Here is an 18,683-nt window from a genome sequence, read left to right on the forward strand (position 1 = left end):
GAGTCTAGTTTTTAAAACATTGTGTTACTTTCTGTTTTATTGTGATAAAAAGTTGTGTTCAACCCTCTCTTTCTTCGTTTCTATATGAATATTAAACATTGTTATAATTGTGCAACTCTGAGAGATACTTTCAATGCACATATAGACAATTAACATTTTAATGGAAAAATGGATATATAAAAACGTAATATTTCAATCGAGAATACGTTGATCAGTGACGCTTTCATAGAAATATTTCATGAAGATAATAGGTGGATTGCAGATATAATAACGTCGCAATCGAATATTTTTCAGTTTTAAAATGCATTTGCATTTGGAAAACACATTTGGAAAACGATGCATAAATAAAAGCACGTGAAACGTACGTGCGCGTGTTTTAATCATACTACACTTCGTAAATTTTTAACCAAGCCATAACTATGTATCAACGCTATTATTGTTTTGCGATATCATTAAAGCATTCTTCGATTTCATTTTTTAAAATTCCAAATTCATAAAATACACAACATTTTTACGATTCATAAGAGGGATAATACACTCACTACCCACTCTTTACTTTTTACACTGCAATTAATGATTTTTATACTCATTGAATCCGTATTTTTTTAACCACCATAGACTCTATATTCATTTCAATGCTTTATGATTTTATGTAACACTGAAACTAAATCTTTTACCCGTCTTATTATTTTAAATACATAAATACGCGTTAAGAGGATGAAAAGCATTACTCTTACTGAATTGCATTTCATTTTTTTAATAATAATGTAATTCTGTTTAAAAACTGCTTTTCCATATCCATTTTGTGTTCAAAATGTTTTTTCACCTACACTGTAAAAATCATTTTAAGGTGGAATAATTTTCATTAATTCCATATTTTACAACTGTCTTTTGAAATATGTTGAAAATCTATGTCGTCGAAAGTATATTCTTCATACTGAAATTACATTGACGCAATCGTAATTGAACAAATATGTTTCTTACGCATTGCAATTTCGATAGAGAATCCAATGTGACATTGATAACATTGGTAAAGGAAAATTCTGTCAAAATTGATTGCGTTACGCCCAGTGTGTTACGAATCGTCCCGATGGCGAGATAATATACGAGCAACGCCCCTAAGCTCGAGAAGATCATTCCGGGTCGCTGAACATTGCTTGCCTCACCCTATTGTCATGCTATCATCCACTCATCGGCCTCAGATTGCTTGTATTAGCATAAAAACCCCGAAACGACAAGCAGCAAATTGTAATTGAATTAATGCGATATTCGTTGCTCTTTCGCATGTTTGTCCTTCTTATTGCTATCTTTGAAGCAATTAATACATGAAAATTTAGATTTATATTTCTACGAATCTTATGAATCGAATGATCTATTGTCGCTAGACAATTGAAATTATTTACTTTCTTTGTTGGTGAGAATAAGTTGTTAATGTTAATTTTCCATAGATTTTATATCGGAATAATTTTTACCAAATTGATAACTTTCAGTATAAAATATCCTCACATTTTACACGCAAACTATAAATTCATTTTTCTTGTTTCACTGTAATTTTATTTTATCCTTCGTTCGTTCGTGAAGAATTCTTTATTTTTGAAATATCATTTTATACGGGAACAAAATATACATTTTACAGATCGATAAACATTAAAATTATACGTTCGAATGTATATAATTACTTGCGCATATCGAAATATAAAAAAATATCAATGATTAACGTATCAAAATGAAAACTGTTGCTCGTATATCGCGAACGACGCGACGTTAATAAAGAATCGGTCGGGTTGAATTTTTTAATTGGCGGATTAATTATAAACCATAATTAATTGCTATGCGCGATTAATTATTGTTGATGGTTTTAAGCCGTCGTTGAAACTCGTTGCATTTTATAATCGTACTCGAACGTTAAATTTTATACATGGACCGTTATTGTTTCGGTACACTTCATTACGATAATTGTTTCGCCGATAAACTTCGTCATTGGTAACAGCATTAAGTTTTAACAAAATTATCGTGCCTCTGAGGCCACATACAATTAGTCTGTTCCGTAATTCATTCGAGTCTGAATGTTACTACAGACTTTACTTCGTTCCATCGTCGACTTCATTGAATTATGTATTGTAGAACCAAAAATATTATCGACGATCTACTATCGACCATAAATATCGACGAAGACAAGTAAAATGTTAATAGGACTATTGTTAGAAAGCAGAAACTTCTAAGAAAATGTTCTCAAATCAAAAAAATTATTGTTAAGAAGAGGAAACATTAAATATTAACGATATGCTTATATCTTATTGCAATATACAATCGTCCAAACGATTAGAACTTAATTATACGACAGAGAAAATAAACGAAGATCTATCCACTCGTCGACGAAATTAATTAACATTAGACGAGGAAATCAATCCATACAACTCACATCGAATGATTAAAACATTCAATTATACAGTTAACTTATTAGACTAACTATCAGAGCAATCGTTAGCAACTTATTAGAACTAACTATCAATTGCATGAATGATAATAAAACAAATGAAACCAATGAAATAAATTAATACGTAGAAATAGCCAGCGATTAGAAAAAATACAGAAAAGAATTTATGTAAAATGGACTTAGAACTTATTTACGTATGACGATAAAATAAATGAAAATCTATTTATTCAGCAATGAAATTAACGCGTAGGCAGAAGAAGCAATTCGTACGAGTATAGTATGCGAAAAATGCAGACTCACAAAGAGGTGTGAATGTACCTGATGATGTGGCCGGTTATTTGGATGGGGGGTTGGCATGTGGGCTCCATGATGATAGACGGAAACAGGGTCGTGCTTCAAAGGCATTGGGGTGCCCGCGTTGTGTTTTCCCAAATCCGCCGCCAAAGCTTCCGCCCTCGAAAGTAAGCCGTCTTGTAGACCGCTGTTCAGACCCCCGAATAAGTCACCCTGAAACGTTAAAAGCGACACGTGACACTGATTGAAGAATCAGGGATCATGCATCAGGCGTAACAGAATTTTCGAAGAAACGTTTCGTCTCTTTAAATGAATTTAGAGAACGCCTTAGAGTGTATCCTGTAACGTTGTTCACGTTGATGTGAAAGTGGCGCGATTTGCAGAGATCTAAGTTTCAGAAGGGATGTAAGATTGATGTTATATTATACAAGGGACACATAACGTGGCTTTCGTTTAAAAGTGACACTAGTAAAATGTATTTAATTTATCTTTTTTTCCTAGTTACGCACGGATTTTATATTTCGATGAATTAAATCGAAGAATTGGATTTTGAATAGGAGTTCGTTTTATTTATTTAATACTAAATAAATAATTTGCAGTTTTATCGGGTGATAATTTCTGAAAATATGAAAATAAATTTGAACGTAATATGCCATTTTGTTAGGTACTTTTAAACTTTTATTTTTTTTTTTTTTTTTTGGTCAACGGAATGAATTTTTATCTTAATTTTGTCGTATCTTTTTTTCTTTTTTATTTGAAAATTTCAGTTTATTATTCATAAAGAATGTTAAAGATTTTTTTATGATAACAGTTTAAAGGGCATAATGTTTAAGCTGCGTCTTTTGTAGCAAGGAGGTATACAAGTATTTTGTAGCAAGTTCCGAAGAAGATTTAGTTCGATAGGTAGAAGAAAATTAGTTTTACAAAGTGTCGGTTGAAAGTTGCAACTCAATGTCAGTTTCTGATGAAAAAAACTATACGGCTCTTTTGTGCAAAAGTATCCAGTCAGAGGTCACTCCATGTACTCAACATGGCCGTGCGATCGATATTCTAAAAATAGTTTTGACACTGGATACTTGAATTTAGCTTCTCCCGGATTTTTGAAGTATCCAAGTTAATTAATAATTTCTGCACTACTGTTACGTTAATTTTTAATAGTTATTTCCTAGTTGCTAATTCCTGTCGTTTTGTCGTAGTAAAAGTCTGTTAATTTAAAATATTTTTATTACATTTAATTTCACAACTATTTTTTTACATTTTTTACGTCTTTTGAAATAATATAAAATATTGTAATAAATGCTAAAAAGAAATTTTTTTCTGGTAATTTTAACAAATTATGTTATAGATTTCAAATTTTTGCAGAAATGTTTCATATTTTTTCTCTCTATTTAAATTGAAATATAATATGATTAAGTAAACATGCATGTGTGGAGACATGTAATGTATAAAGGCGTGTAAATTACGATTCATCCTGTTAAATTGATGTTATTTCAAAAGTGGCTACCCGTGACCTATGAGATTTGCTAATCGAATTCGTTTGCTTGTCAAATGTTGCTGGGGTTGCTCGGCAGAATATTTTAGGGTCGAAGTGTTACTAAAATTGAACGTGACCATAGGGTCCATTATACTATTCTTACGTTCTCAACGAAATTATAGTCGGTGATAACAAAAATAAACGGCGTATTTGCGAAAATAAAAATATTTTTTATGTCATTTAGAATTGAAACATTAATCATACTTTTAGAAAAGATACAACTTTTTACACATACATATATATAAAAATACATACCTATTTGGTATCACAAAAATACAATTTTTATTTAAAATATATAGAATATATTACAGAAAATATAGAACTATTTTGAATCTTCATTCGAATCAAACAATTTTTAAATTTTATCTTACTAAGAAACGTACAGTATTATTTTTTTATTTTATCATATTTATTGTATACATTTTCAATTTTACCTCAAAACGTAACATATTAAAATATTTAATAATAAATATAGATTTAAATGATTGATAATTATTATGATAACGATTGATAATTATTATGAACCGCACAATTCTATGCTCTAGATTTATCATATTTCCTGATCCTTATATCACGGATAAGAAAAGAAATAAAAATTTCACCGAAACTGACGATAATCAAGCAGCTAGGGGAGAAAGGGTTAATACAATTCCTTTTTCCGGCGTCGTATTAATAGCAGTTGCGACGCGAATTTATGGTTTCGTTTTGTCCAGATATGCCTCTATGCCGTGGCAATCGATATTATATGGGACATTTTGCGTCAGCCGCATCTGTCACTGGCGGCACATTGCAAGGTTCGGCTACCGCACAAGCGATATCGTCACATTATTCGAGAAAAATCGAAACGTCCGTAACACGATACAATTTCAAACTTTTGTAACGAGATCCGTGCTTTCACAGGTTTTTTTCCTGATCTTTAATTTATTCTTTCGAACGGTGCCACGTAATTTTTTTTTTGGTTGATATTTCATATATTGACACTCTAAACATTAATTTAGAATATTAGCCCAAAGTCAAAATATCAGTCTTCAAATTCTATTAGAATATTAATCAAAATATTAAAAGAATAAGTAAATACAACGCACAGTTTAGAGATCATGGGTGATACATGTACGTTTTTATGAAAATGACGAAGTCGGAGTTTGCAATGCGTATTGAATTCAACAAGAACGATTTAAGTACTACAAATGCTACATAAGCATTGTATATAAATAATTGAATAAAAATGTTTCCAATTAAAAATAAAAAGTTTATGACAAATGTCATTAATATAACATTTAACTTAATGCTCAAAGTTTAAATTCAAAATTGAAACCGAAAGTTCAACTGAAATAGCTTCTTAAAAAAAAAAAATATTCGAAATCATGTTCACACAGAATTTGCTATTTCAATTGTCTTACTTATCGAGATTCTCCTCTAACGAACTTCGAAAATAGAATATCTTCAAATAGCATTATTGATTTCCGTCCTCTACATCACTTGGAAAACGTGGTCATTGTTTTATTAAATATCAATAAAGGAGGATTCATTGTCAAAACAATTTAGCGGGAATTCTCCGTGGCGTGTGCTTTCATCAAGCTTGTATGAATCCGTTGCAGCCAATTGGCATCGACCAGTCGTTTCTCATTCGGTAATGGAAAACATTGTAAATCAGGTATTAAACGTTTTCAAAATATTCTGTAATTTATGCAACGTCAAACATTGTTCCACTCTTTCGTTTCGAATCGTTTGTTTGAGATTGAATTTCTCGAGGCATTCAACATTTATTTACATCTAATTTATATTTGCATAATTCCACGTTTAATTTATCGGGTCTTTCCTTCAGAGAAACCAACAGAAATTCTTTCAATGTGCCGACAGACCATAATTGAGATTTTCGTTTTATAGTTTCGTACGAGAAAGAGACTTGCTGCCAAAACGGGGGGTGCGTTGCGTTAATTAACAAATTTAGGAGAACAAATTATCGTAACGATTATTGAAACATCGATAGTTAGGTTCCGCGTAGCGAGGTTTAAAAACGATTTACTGTTTACTTATTTCATTATAAACTGTAATGTCCGCATCGGCCGATCAATGTTTCATGCGAAAACCACCATCGTGCTTCAGCGCTTCGATTATTTATGAACTCCTTGTGTCTTTGTCGAGTACGTGTACTCTACTGTCAGTCTGTAGGTTGCTGAACTACCACTACTTTTTCTAATTTCGAACTTCTTCCCTGTGTTTTTCTTCTTTCATATTGTGAAATCGCCATTTATCGAGTATCTTGCTTTAAACCTAGGAATGATGCATTTTTCTTCCTTCGTAGATAGTTCGCAGCCGTTAAAAATATCTATAGCATAAACGTAATGTAAGAAATAATTTTTTAAAGCGAAATTTTATGAGCTTTGTCGTATTCTTCATCGTTGCGTAAGTAGAGTAAAATAAAATAAAGTTCCTTTAAAATAACGATTTCCCATTATTCTATAATCTTCTGTTAAAATTTAGCATCTTTGTTGTGTGTCAAATTATGTAAGAACTAACTTTTGATAACTTACTATATTTCTGTATTAAATTAAAAATCATCTTTTGATTCCAAGTGCCTATATTTTAATATTAATTATAGTTGAAAATGTAATGTTAAAACAATTGAAATTATAGTATTAAAAAGTTTCATAAATTCATGCAATTCCATCTCAATGCATAATAGTATTTGTTTTTTATTTTTCACTCGTCATTAGTTAATACACGATACGTGCAAATTCTTCATTTCGAGTGAATCAATATTCTTTTCGTTTCAAATAAAGAATATTTGTGCTGAGATATAAAAATCCGAGAAATATCGTAAATTAATAAACATTTGATCTTTTATCTCATGATTATTAGTGAAAGGATAGAGTATTTAACTCATTCGTTGCGTGATACATGGTGCCGTTCATGGAGACGAATGCTTTATCTAAACGAAGTTTTAACAGGATAATAAATCCTAAACTGCGTTTTCTCTTCAAGTGCGAAGGAAGAGTTCCAGTTTGGGGCGAGTTTAACCTCGTAGTTCTTATACGTGTGCACGTAGGTGAATGTACGGGGTGGTCATTCAGTTTGGAATGTTTTGAAATCTATTATTTGTAATCAAGACACTCTTTAAAGGTATACTTCTATTACAAGCATTTCGTACATTTGTATATTTATAATGTATTTATATAATTATAATGTTTGAAATTGGAAATTATAGATTAATTAAAATTAATTGATTTTAGATAAATTAGAATAATTTAATCACCTGGCAATGAAAAACTTTTGTTCTTTGATAACTTAGTTTGTTGATTTATTATTAAAATATTGGATTAGATTACATATAGGATTGAATCTATTATACTGTAATGGATAAAAACTGCAGTTAAGAAATTTTGTATACTTAATTCCAATCTTTCGCTTATGTATATGATATATATGTACATACGTAGAAGGCACATGATATCTACACACATAAAGCACAAAATTGACACAAAGCACAGAATATACACAATGTATATACATGTTTTACGTTCAAAATCACTTTGTCCCACAGTTGTCAAAGGCACACCATGTATTAAACATCCATGCTGAAAATTGCCATATCTTTTGATCAACGATCTATTACAGAACATCGCTCTATTATAACGCGTATTAAACATAACTTGTCCGTAACAAGCGTTACTGTAACGCAATCTTTTCAAAAATTTCACGCTTTTAAACGTTCTTACTTAACACATTAATTGAAACACGTGAAATTTAATTTTTATAAAATATTATGTTACAACAAAAATGCAATGAAAGTGTATTGTTCATCTCACACGATTAGTTAATTATTTATGTTATATAAATTTTTGTTGTTGGTGATATTCATTTCATTCTAACCATTCTAAGATATTTCAGCAGAAACTCTACGTCTGCGTTTAATTTTTCTACTATTCTAGATTGCCAAAGTTATGAAAAAGATGTTGGATCTTCCACGAGATTGAAAGAGATCTTCATTGTAAAATCTGTTTCTGAAACAGATTTTTGAGCTCAGTTTAGAAGGGAAATAGAAATTTGCCTCGATGAAAAAATTTACGAATAAAATTTGCTCAGGACTTGAACGATCCAGATCGCTCACGAAGGGTTAATCGTTCAAGAAATTTATACGAATGACAAAGGCATAGAAACTGATGATCAGCGTAGCCTGTTAACCTGTTAGTGAACAGAAAATACTTTAAATGAGTGACTGTATCAAGAAGAACAGGCCGGCCTGTCCCTCTCGATTCATTCGTACACCCAATATATAAACGCGCAGTAGCTTCTCCGAGACTTGGTCAGACAGACTGGGGTCAGGAATGAGAAAAGCGACGGCTATGTCGAGCAACGGATACAGATTGCTCTTGTTAGCCGTCTAGTTAGCAGCTCGTGCAGTTGTTTAGCAAAGTTTCTACCGAGTCCCCCTTCGTGGCTCGATTCTGTAGGTCCCTGTGGTTAATAGAGTCATTTTTCCGAGCTGCCTGCGGCCAACCCACCCGTTAAATACGTCTTCCAGTGCCGGCGCGTTAAAGATTAGCCAATTACAATTGAATTATCGTGCCCCAACGGCCGTCCGCGTAATTTATCTGGCACGTCCGCTTGTTCGCGAGAAAACTGGGAAATGATTAAGCTCGTAACGTAGCACGCGATACGATGTATTATATCAGCCTTCTGTTTCCGTTTAACTTACCTCCGAGGCAATAATTCGCCCATTGTAAACGATTATAGCATAAGTTAGGGAGACTCGGGCGAAGTTACGTTCGAGGAATTGCTACAACGGTATATAGCTAGTTTCTTCTCTTGTTGAAACAAGTAGAGAAGAGTTCGTGGAATTGGTAACAAATATTAGGTCAATGATTGTGAAATGTTACTTTTTAAATGAAATCGCAGGTAGTTTTCTCTTTTGCCTGAGTGTCGTAACTTGGTCGAAGTAATTTCCACGCGATTCGTGTGGCATGTTCTCAATCGATTAACTTTATTATTTCGAATTTACAAAAATTGCTGTCAGACATTTGTTACAATATTTAGTAAATAAAATGAATTTGTACTTAGCTATTACCGTGTGAAGCTATTGTAATTGCTCTATTTATAGTTCTTTTTTAAATAATTGATGCGTTATAAAATTGCCTAGTTTCAACGGTAATATAAAATTTAGTATTTGTGCATCTAATACTAAACTTATGTAAACTTATGTATACAGAAAGTATTATTTAGATAAAAATTATTAATTAATAATTAAAATGCTAATAAATTATTATGTTTTTTATCTAGAAATTTCAAGTGAAAGAGAAAGATTTGTTTCTAGTTTCAAGATGCCAAGATATTATTTTACAAATTACTCTAATTCTGTTCTTGTTTAAAGACTTTATACTATCTTGATATAGGATTTAGTACATACTCTAGACTGTTCTGCATCAAGCTAATTTCCTTCATATTTCATTTATGCCTGTATGCTGTTTTAATCTATACTCCAGTGTCACTTATATCTTTATAAACATTATTCACAATTCAGATTTTTATAGATGAATTACTTAGATTTTTATACATTGAATTCTTCATACTTGTGATTTTTAAATCGCGATAACTTTTTAAGCGATAGTTAATTTAACTGCTATTCAGTTTTTTAGCAATCAATAAATAATTATTAAATTTTTTAATACAAGTACAAGTGGATATACAATTATAAAAGTATTAAAATAAATGTACGTGGAAAAAATGATGGAGAATTAGAAAGTCAAATTATTACAAATTAAAGAGTAAATTATTCATGAATTCACTTTTTAATTAATAATATGATCTCGATAAAATTATTTCCTCTTTTACGTTTATCCAGACGTGACATCTAAATTTATTCCAAATTTCACCGTGAAAATAGAGATCGTAATGATTTGAATTAAAAATTTTCAAATTTCTCCACCTTCAAATCAGATTTTAAATATTGCCTCGCTTAAAATGACGTTTGTGCTTCATCTTAGAAAAATTATGTAAATCATTTAGAAGAGATATACCATATTCAAAATGTTTCCATATATCCAAAATGTTTCTTCATTATAAACCAATTTAAAACCAATCGCAAATGAATATATAAAACTTTGATAACAAAGGAATTTTGGTAATCGGAAAATTTTGATTTTTCTAAACTTTGAAGAATTTGAAAGAAGAATCGACTAATTTTTGTCCTTATTTAGCTCTTTCTCGATCCTTCAAGGTGAAAATAGAAATATTCTTAAACAGAAATGGATGTACATTTTTAAAGTTATAGTAGATACGAAAAAGTAATTTAAGTACAATCTATCTATTGTATAATACGAAAAGGGTTAAACACACGTAGGGAAATATCCATATACCCTGGAAAAGCGAAAATAGGCCGAAAAATAAAATTATCTCGTACTTCTCTCGAATGTTAGACCCTCCACCCAATTTGCAAAGTTTAAAAAAAAAAAAAACTGAAATTTTCCGGTTACCGAAGTTCCCTTGTTAGTAATTCTTTATACATTTGATACACAGTCGATGGCTATATAACAGACGTTCTGGCCAAATATTCATTAAAGTTTTTCACCGCTCTATCCGTCATTCCATGATGCAATCCACTTTTATCTATTATGTAGAATGTTTCGTATTGAAAAAGAGTAAACCGCCATTTTCGGAATGAAATAAAGTGTATAAATAAAATAGGCAGGCCGGAATGCTAAGGTGAATGGAACACAACTCGATGCAGTTGAACATAACATACACATTCATGACTATATAATGCGTGTAGTTCTGTTTTCCATTGTGCTTCAGCAATCGAATACAGGCTCGAGCTTTAAAATAAAGACGATAAAGAATTCAGCAGGGGAGAATACGTAACACAAGGGAAATTGACTTTTTTGTCCAATTTCGTTGTATCAATCATCAAAATGTTAACGATAAAAGTAATTTTTCGATTTGTTCCTTTCAATCTTTGCGTTTCTGCAATATTCACCCGTTTTCAGTGAGTGGGAGAAAAGAGCGTAAAATAATAAATATTTTGATTAAACAATATGATATGTAGATTATTGTAAAAATAGATATTGGTTTATCGTTATGTATATAATTTTTCAAATTACTGTACTTCGAAATTCTCTAGTAGATGTAATCTTGCAATTGAGTTTATGCTCTCTGTGTAGAATTAATTATACATTACAAATTCTTTTAAGCAATTAAATTCCAATGAGAGAAATTCCATAAGATTTGGTAGTGATTAATTTATTAATTTATTTCTATTTAATCATAAATTATTTAATATTGTGGTGTTACTTTCGTTTTTCTTATCATAATAATATCATAATGTTTTAATTAATGTTCGATCTCGTGATTTTATGTGTAGCATGTAAAGTTTTAAAAAATAAAAGTAATTTGTCAACTTGTTGTTTCTCGTAACGTATGTTTTTAATATAAAGAAAATTCCTACAATTTTTACTTGCAATTCGTTCTTAGAAAGTACGTTCTTAGAAAGTTTCCTTGCGTGTAAAAGTTTGCTGCAACTTGTGAAAAGAGCATTACAGTGCATGTGCACTAGACTGATTGTTAGTTTTATCTTTCAGAATTGAATTCTAACATTGTGTGTGTAACATATGAAATATATTACATCTATACTTTTGTTTAGTTACACTTATAATATTGTTCATTTTTAGTATCAATATCGTGCAAATTCAAAGAATTTAATATGTCCAATAATAATCTTAAGCTATGTATGACAAACTAGAAAATATAGCTGACTGTTAATTCTGACTCTCTTATATACGAGACTGATATAAATTAAATATGTCCTTTTCTGGACGACGAGATTAATTAATATAAATTAATTAATACATTATAGTTTATTTTTACATGTTATTAATAATTTTGTAGATGATGTGACATTAATTAGCAATTATGAAAAATGGACATCACTCATATATAATATTTTAAGATACATAAGTAAGTGTAATTATTTCAAAACTGTACATTTTATGTGACAATTTGAGTTCGTTGTTCAAGTTTAAAATCGTTTACGGAAATTGTAAATAACCTTAAGTAGATATTACTGCATTTAATTTCAACTAATAGGAACCTCCAACACGAAGATGATCCGCACGATCCACTTAAAATTGGCAGTATTAACTTGAATCGATCTCATCAAAATATTACAATTTGTTACGAATTAAACCGAGAGTTATTTACCATTGATACTCCTAGAAGAAACATCGAATCTCATTGTTAGTAATAAAATTTCCCCCGGCGGCCGAAAATCATTACGTAAACAGACAATTCCTCGAAAAAGACCACAAAGTGGCCGTCGCTTGCGCTTGTTTACAATTTCGTAATTCATAGCGGGAGGGAAATGAGCGACAATAAAGTTGAAAGGAGACGATCGGCGATACGGTAACTCGGTTCTAAAAGCAGAAACGCTCTCCGGACTGTTGGCCAGCGGATATCGCGAAATGGGACAATTACGTTATTTCCGTTCGATAACCTACATCGCGGAGCAGTCTGACGCATGAATAAATAAATTCTTCCAGAAAATCTGACGTCTCACGAAAACGAGCAGACTGGACGAATTAACACTTGCATGTCGTAGTACCGTTTGTCTAGAGTGATCCGGAAAAGAGAAAGGCGACGGAGGAGAAGAGAAAGAAAGAGAGGGTATATTATCCCCGTTCTCGGCTGCCGCGGCGTCCCGATCAAATTCGGTTTCATTTGTCACAGTCGACATAGACGCGACTCGGCCCCGCGACGAGCTTCGTCCTTATCGATTTAGAAACGATCCAAATTTATAACGTCGCTCGATATTTACCTGCAGGAAACTCCGCCGCGGTGTCTGCCGCGATCCAGTCGCCGCCGCCGCCGCCGCTGCCGCCGCCGCAGCTTTATTCGGTACCCGCTCGCTAATAATTCATCCCGTTCATTGGATAACGCAATTAACCGTGTATTATTGATGGAAGCCAGGCGGAACGCCGCGTGCTGTATTGTAAATTACCATTCGATAAATGCTTGGAGATTGCGACATGAAATATTGCGACACGCGAGATTGCGGTGCGAAGTAGCCGGTGGACGCTGTGCTGCCCGTTGGTCGCAAGTTGCTCGCATATTCAGGCGTACCGTGCTTGACCAGATGCACACGCTGGTATTTAATATGCATGTATAAGCATAAATAGATAAGCGGATACGTCGATGTTGGAATCATTGTGGGAACCGATGAAGGATTGATGAGAGATGAAATTATCGATCAATCTATTGGAGCGGTGATTTTCAGAAGAACTATTGTACCGGGGTTGGAGAAGACAATGTAAATGTTGCTTAGAAGTAGGCTGTGGACTTTCGCGCGTTTGTAGGAAATTAACGGGTGCAAAAATGCACATAATTGTGCACGAATTTTACGCTTGGATATGTAAAATATCTAAGGTAGAATTGTATTTGTTATAACGCAGTGAAGGGCATAACTATACTAAGGATGAAACATTGTCGATATTTTTAGCTGTTACAACTTTCTGTTCAGTCGGTTCCATTTTAAAGTATAAAGCCTCTACTTTGACAATTCTGAGTTAGTTTCTTTCAAAGATGTTCCTGTATCATGTAATGAGTAAGAAAGTGGGGATACATTTATTCTCGAAAATTGTAAAAATTCAGGTATCTCTAAAAGCACAGTGATATCCCCCTATTATAATAAGCCCTTAAAATTTGCTGTACGATTTTATTGTACTAAATGGTATTTTTATTATAAATTTTCTTTATGTTAAATATACGTGATTTATAAGTAAGACATTTATAAGATACTTCAAAAGTGCAAAAATGCAATGTTCATAACGTGAAAAAAAATATATAAAATATCCAATGTACATGCTTTCTATATTATTTCTTATGTAAAATAGCATGTTAAAGTACTTGAAGATCGATAATAAATATTATAACAAGTGTGTTTTTTTTTTTTTTTTTTTTTTACTTAGAGTTCATGCAAGAATAGTTACGTGCAATTGATATTCATCAGATATCTTCAAGTCGATGAATTTTCTAGTAAATCGATGACATAGGAAACCAATTTTACACATTTAGAGGAAACAAAAATCGATACGTAGAAAATATACACGACTCTAATATAACTTTCAACGTAACGTATCGAAAATGATATTTTTCAGTGACTCGGTAAGAGCTGTTCAAATGAATTTTCAAATCGCGAACGTTAGTTGCACGCGTTTTGTCAGAGACACGATGTTTGTTGCATTTGCGGGAAGCATAAGCGACGCGTGGCTCTTTTTACGGCACTCAAACTATCTCGCACCACCTCGTCGTATATCTAAATAATCAATTTACTACTGGCCATAATCGTAACCACGAGTTAGCGAGTTTATGTCAGCCGAGCCACCGTGACTACGTGGGTTCGCGAAGTATAAATATTATGGAACATTTCGTATAAAGGAACAAAGTTCCGAGTTGTTCTCTTCCCGTTCGTCTTATTTCATTTATCAATTCCAATTTATCCATTAAGTTTTTTTCTTAATTATCTTTGATTAGTATCGTTTTTGATATTCTCTTCCAATTTCCATGATGTTTATTGTGTATTACACGTATTTCCGATTGTTAATATTTCGAATATTTATTAATGAATGAATTTTATTTTGGTGTCTTCGACGACGTTCAACGAGTTGTAAACTACATGATGTTTTGTCATGCTTTTATTTGATGGTAGTGTCACATTTACTTGATGTACAGTGTCACAGAAATGTAATATTAGGTCGAGAAAGAATTAATTACTATATTCTATGAAGAGCATAGAAATTGAAGTTATCTTCCATACAAATATCTTATTCTTGTCAAAATCTTCAGTCGATTGAACAGTTATGTAACTATATAACGTAATAATTACATTAGCGATAACAACTTATTACAATATAATCTATTAATATAGTCCATTATTATATTAATATAATATGTTATAATATATTAACCATATTAATATTATATTGTATAACTGTATTATTATAATTGTACTAACTAATAACTGTTCTATAGATTCACGAGAAATATTTGCTTAGTATATCTTTCAATAAGAAGTAACTTAGATTCAATTGACTTCTGAATTCTTCATTTACTTACTACTTTTTAGTTCTAATGATGCTGAATGTATTTAAATAAATAAATGATGTTAATGTTAATTTCTATATGTCAGACACTAATATTCATAAACGAAAACATGCTAAAATTTTTTTTGTCGCGACATAATATATATAATATTAATAAATGCATTTATTTATTCTAGTCTTTTGTTCTTCTTCTTTAATGAAGTGTACTGTAAAATTCAATTCCCTGATCAATTGATGGTTTTTAATATTATTCTTTTTTCATTGTGATCGTAAGATGGGCATAATTTTATGATCGAAGTAAAAGGTAGTAATGTTATAGTACTCACGTTATGCCTTGGTGACCAGGAATTGCACATAATGGAGGCATCTTCCAATATACGACTCTGCAAAACGAAAACTTTCGGTTTTTAAGTGTTTCACATCCCGCGACATGTTTATATTTCTCTCTTTCTCTCTCTCTCTCTCTCTCTCAACTTTTCATTACATTTCAACTTTATATTACGCTCTCGTATTTTTCTATGTTGCATCAGTTAAGAATTCATTTTTATTATAATCTTCAAGAATCGAATGATGTAGAAATTATACAACATAATAAAAATACCATACTTGATTATAAGTTTACTAAATTTATGTTTCATTATATTATTCCAAGAGTCTGTAATAATTACAGTAATAATATTATATACTTCGTTTCATTTTTTGTGATTTTTCAAAGAGTCTACAGAAATTCAAATGAGTTTATCGTAATAGCCACGTTAAAATAGACTTCTTGTACTAATTGTAAGTAATTCACGTTTAACTAAACGAGTAAACATCACTTCAGTATATTGTTCACAAGTTTCTTTCAGATAGCAATAGATTTTCATTAGTTTCTTTTTTATGAGAGATGTTTAACATTTCAAATTTTTTCCAGACGGATGATTAATGTAATAACCAGCCAAGAATTTATCAATTCATCAAGTTTATGTCTCGTAATATTAAATTATATCCTGAAAATAATTTGAATTTTAATGAAGTTTTCAAACTTTTTTGTTATCAAATAATTTAGTATTCAGCACATTTATCTAGAACTGAAATGAAAAACTAATACGAAGGAACATATATGAAAGACGTGGAAAGATATAGTATTTATTAGATCTAAATGTGTTCGTAGATCCTTTTGCACGTTCTAAATGTCATTGAACTCCTAGAAATAGGTGTCGATTGCTTAGAAACTCAGTCGAGAATGGAAAACGGGGAAGATTTTGCAACGTGACGCTTTGACCCCAATAGTCTGTCTAGACAGAACGTTTTAAATATTAAATACTTTTGGAACGGACTTTTATATTCACAGAGATCTTTCGCCGTCGTATACTAACAAAAATATATTTGTGTAGATTATCGAAGAATGACGTCTCGTGAAAATTTCTTTGCAAAAGTATGAAAAACATCGCCAAGTTAAGTTTAATGTTAAAAGTAATATTTTCAAGAGATTAGACTAACATATATTTTTTTCGTAATTGTTTTTTGAAAGATTGGAAAGCCTGTAAAATTATAATGTACATAATTTCATAATTTTTTTTCATTATTATAATTTATCGATTTCTCTTTCGTAATATTATGTTTTATAATATAATTTATGTCTTATAATATTTGCAAAAAAGAAGGATATTCACGGAGGAAGGATATAACTTTATTTAGTATATCAAGTAAAATATATAATGCCCTATTTGTATAAAGAAATTTAAACAATAAACGAAATTGTCGATACTAGATATAGAACGAATAAATTTGGAAGTAAAGTCTCGACTAAATTTACCAATATCGAATTGTTAAGATTCTATTTGAATTTAATGCAACAACTTTATTTATTGCCATGCCGTGTTACTTGTTATTAGAACGATGGTGCCCAATTTTCTACAAAGAACAATAATTATAATACCTTTCATAAAGACATTCCAAAATTTTTATCCTATTAGATTATTTCATCTTATTATTATTTTATATACAAAAGTATATAAAATACTACCAACGTTCATGCAATTTAATATTTTTATAAAGTTAATTAAAAACTAGAGAATTATTTTACAAGAAGTATTATACTTCAAATATTTCATGTAATTTCCTATGCTATTTGAACATCGTGTGTATTTATTACCATAAATTCATAGAAGTCCATAATCCAATTATCAGGATCCTCAAAAAATAAATCAAATCTGTTCATTATGTACATATAGAATCAATATCCAAATTCAGACCCGTTAAAAATGCAGCAGTCTCGCAGGTCATTTAAAGAAAAACCATCTACAAAAGAAGAAAGAAAAAAAGATCGTACGTGACCGCGCAAGTTTGGGTTCGCAACAGCGACAGACAAACTGTGGCCCCTGTTGATAATCTACTCGGCGAAATATTTCTCCGAGCTGTGACAGAAATTCATGCATATCGACGCGGTTTACCTGTCAGCAGGACTTAATATTCATCTGGTCTGCATATTTTATTCCTGGCAATCGCGTAATATGTATATTTAAAGCACAGCACTAAGATTGACAGAATCGGGCCATTCCGGCGTCGCGACGCCGCCGTCACAAATTAAATGAGTCGTTTTAGGAACCGCGCAGAATTAGGTAATTCAATATCGTTCTCATTAAAGTGTCGGCCAATTCTGAGCCGGATCGATACCGATGACAATGATCGCGTTATTATAGAAGTCGCGACTGGTATATATGAGTACTTTACCATCTCATACCGACAGTTTTCATTAAACTGAAAGATTTTTTAACTTGCCTCGGCTAACTTCTAGCGATACTAAATAGTATATCACGCCAATGTTCCATGTACATTTCAGATAATCTTGTTGCTAAGCTTGTTGCTGATCAAATATACATGCGCCTGTGTGCCTCGTGTGAATTAAATGTTACGATCTTTATAGATATGCAAATTTCTATATACACGTTTAAAAAGTCCGAAGACTGTTATCCTTACTATAGATTTTTATTTTTGAAATTCTACAAGCCTAACTGGAGAAACGGAACTTAGAAAGAAATTTCTTTCACTTGCTATACATTATCACACAACAAATACTCTATCTTTAAATAGAGTGATACGCTTGTTGATGATGAACTCTTAAATGAAACCCGAGGAATCATACTGATCAACTCTTTATAGCGAGAGGTAAAGAAAGATGATAATATATATTACAAAATACGAATTCAGAGAAATATCTATCCTGAATTCTCCGAAGTACATTTTAAAAGTAATGCCTGTAATATTTTTCAACGTACTACTCATTTTCTCCTATGCAATCTACTCATTTTCAAAACTCGTGAGGAGGAAACTTTAAGGAAAACAA

General features: G+C 31.4%; 1 protein-coding gene across 2 annotated transcripts in view; it reads right to left on the reverse strand.

The window, feature by feature from the left end:
- Positions 1–18,683, reverse strand: part of LOC122533452 (inhibitory POU protein) — a 66,194-nt gene that overhangs the window by 5,568 nt on the left and 41,943 nt on the right. Inside the window, exons 2-3 of one of the 2 annotated variants that reach the window (XM_043663167.1) lie at positions 15,682–15,738; positions 2,756–2,944 (exon numbers count right to left, since the gene is read on the reverse strand). In XM_043663167.1, coding sequence (XP_043519102.1) covers positions 2,756–2,944; positions 15,682–15,738 — 246 coding nt within the window. Of the gene's footprint in view, positions 1–2,737; positions 2,945–15,681; positions 15,739–18,683 lie in introns of both variants that reach the window. The other variant, XM_043663166.1, reaches the window with a different exon arrangement.

Source organism: Frieseomelitta varia, unplaced genomic scaffold (genome assembly GCF_011392965.1).
Source record: "Frieseomelitta varia isolate USP_RPSP 00005682 unplaced genomic scaffold, Fvar_1.2 scaffold_530, whole genome shotgun sequence".
Classification (NCBI taxonomy): domain Eukaryota; kingdom Metazoa; phylum Arthropoda; class Insecta; order Hymenoptera; family Apidae; genus Frieseomelitta; species Frieseomelitta varia.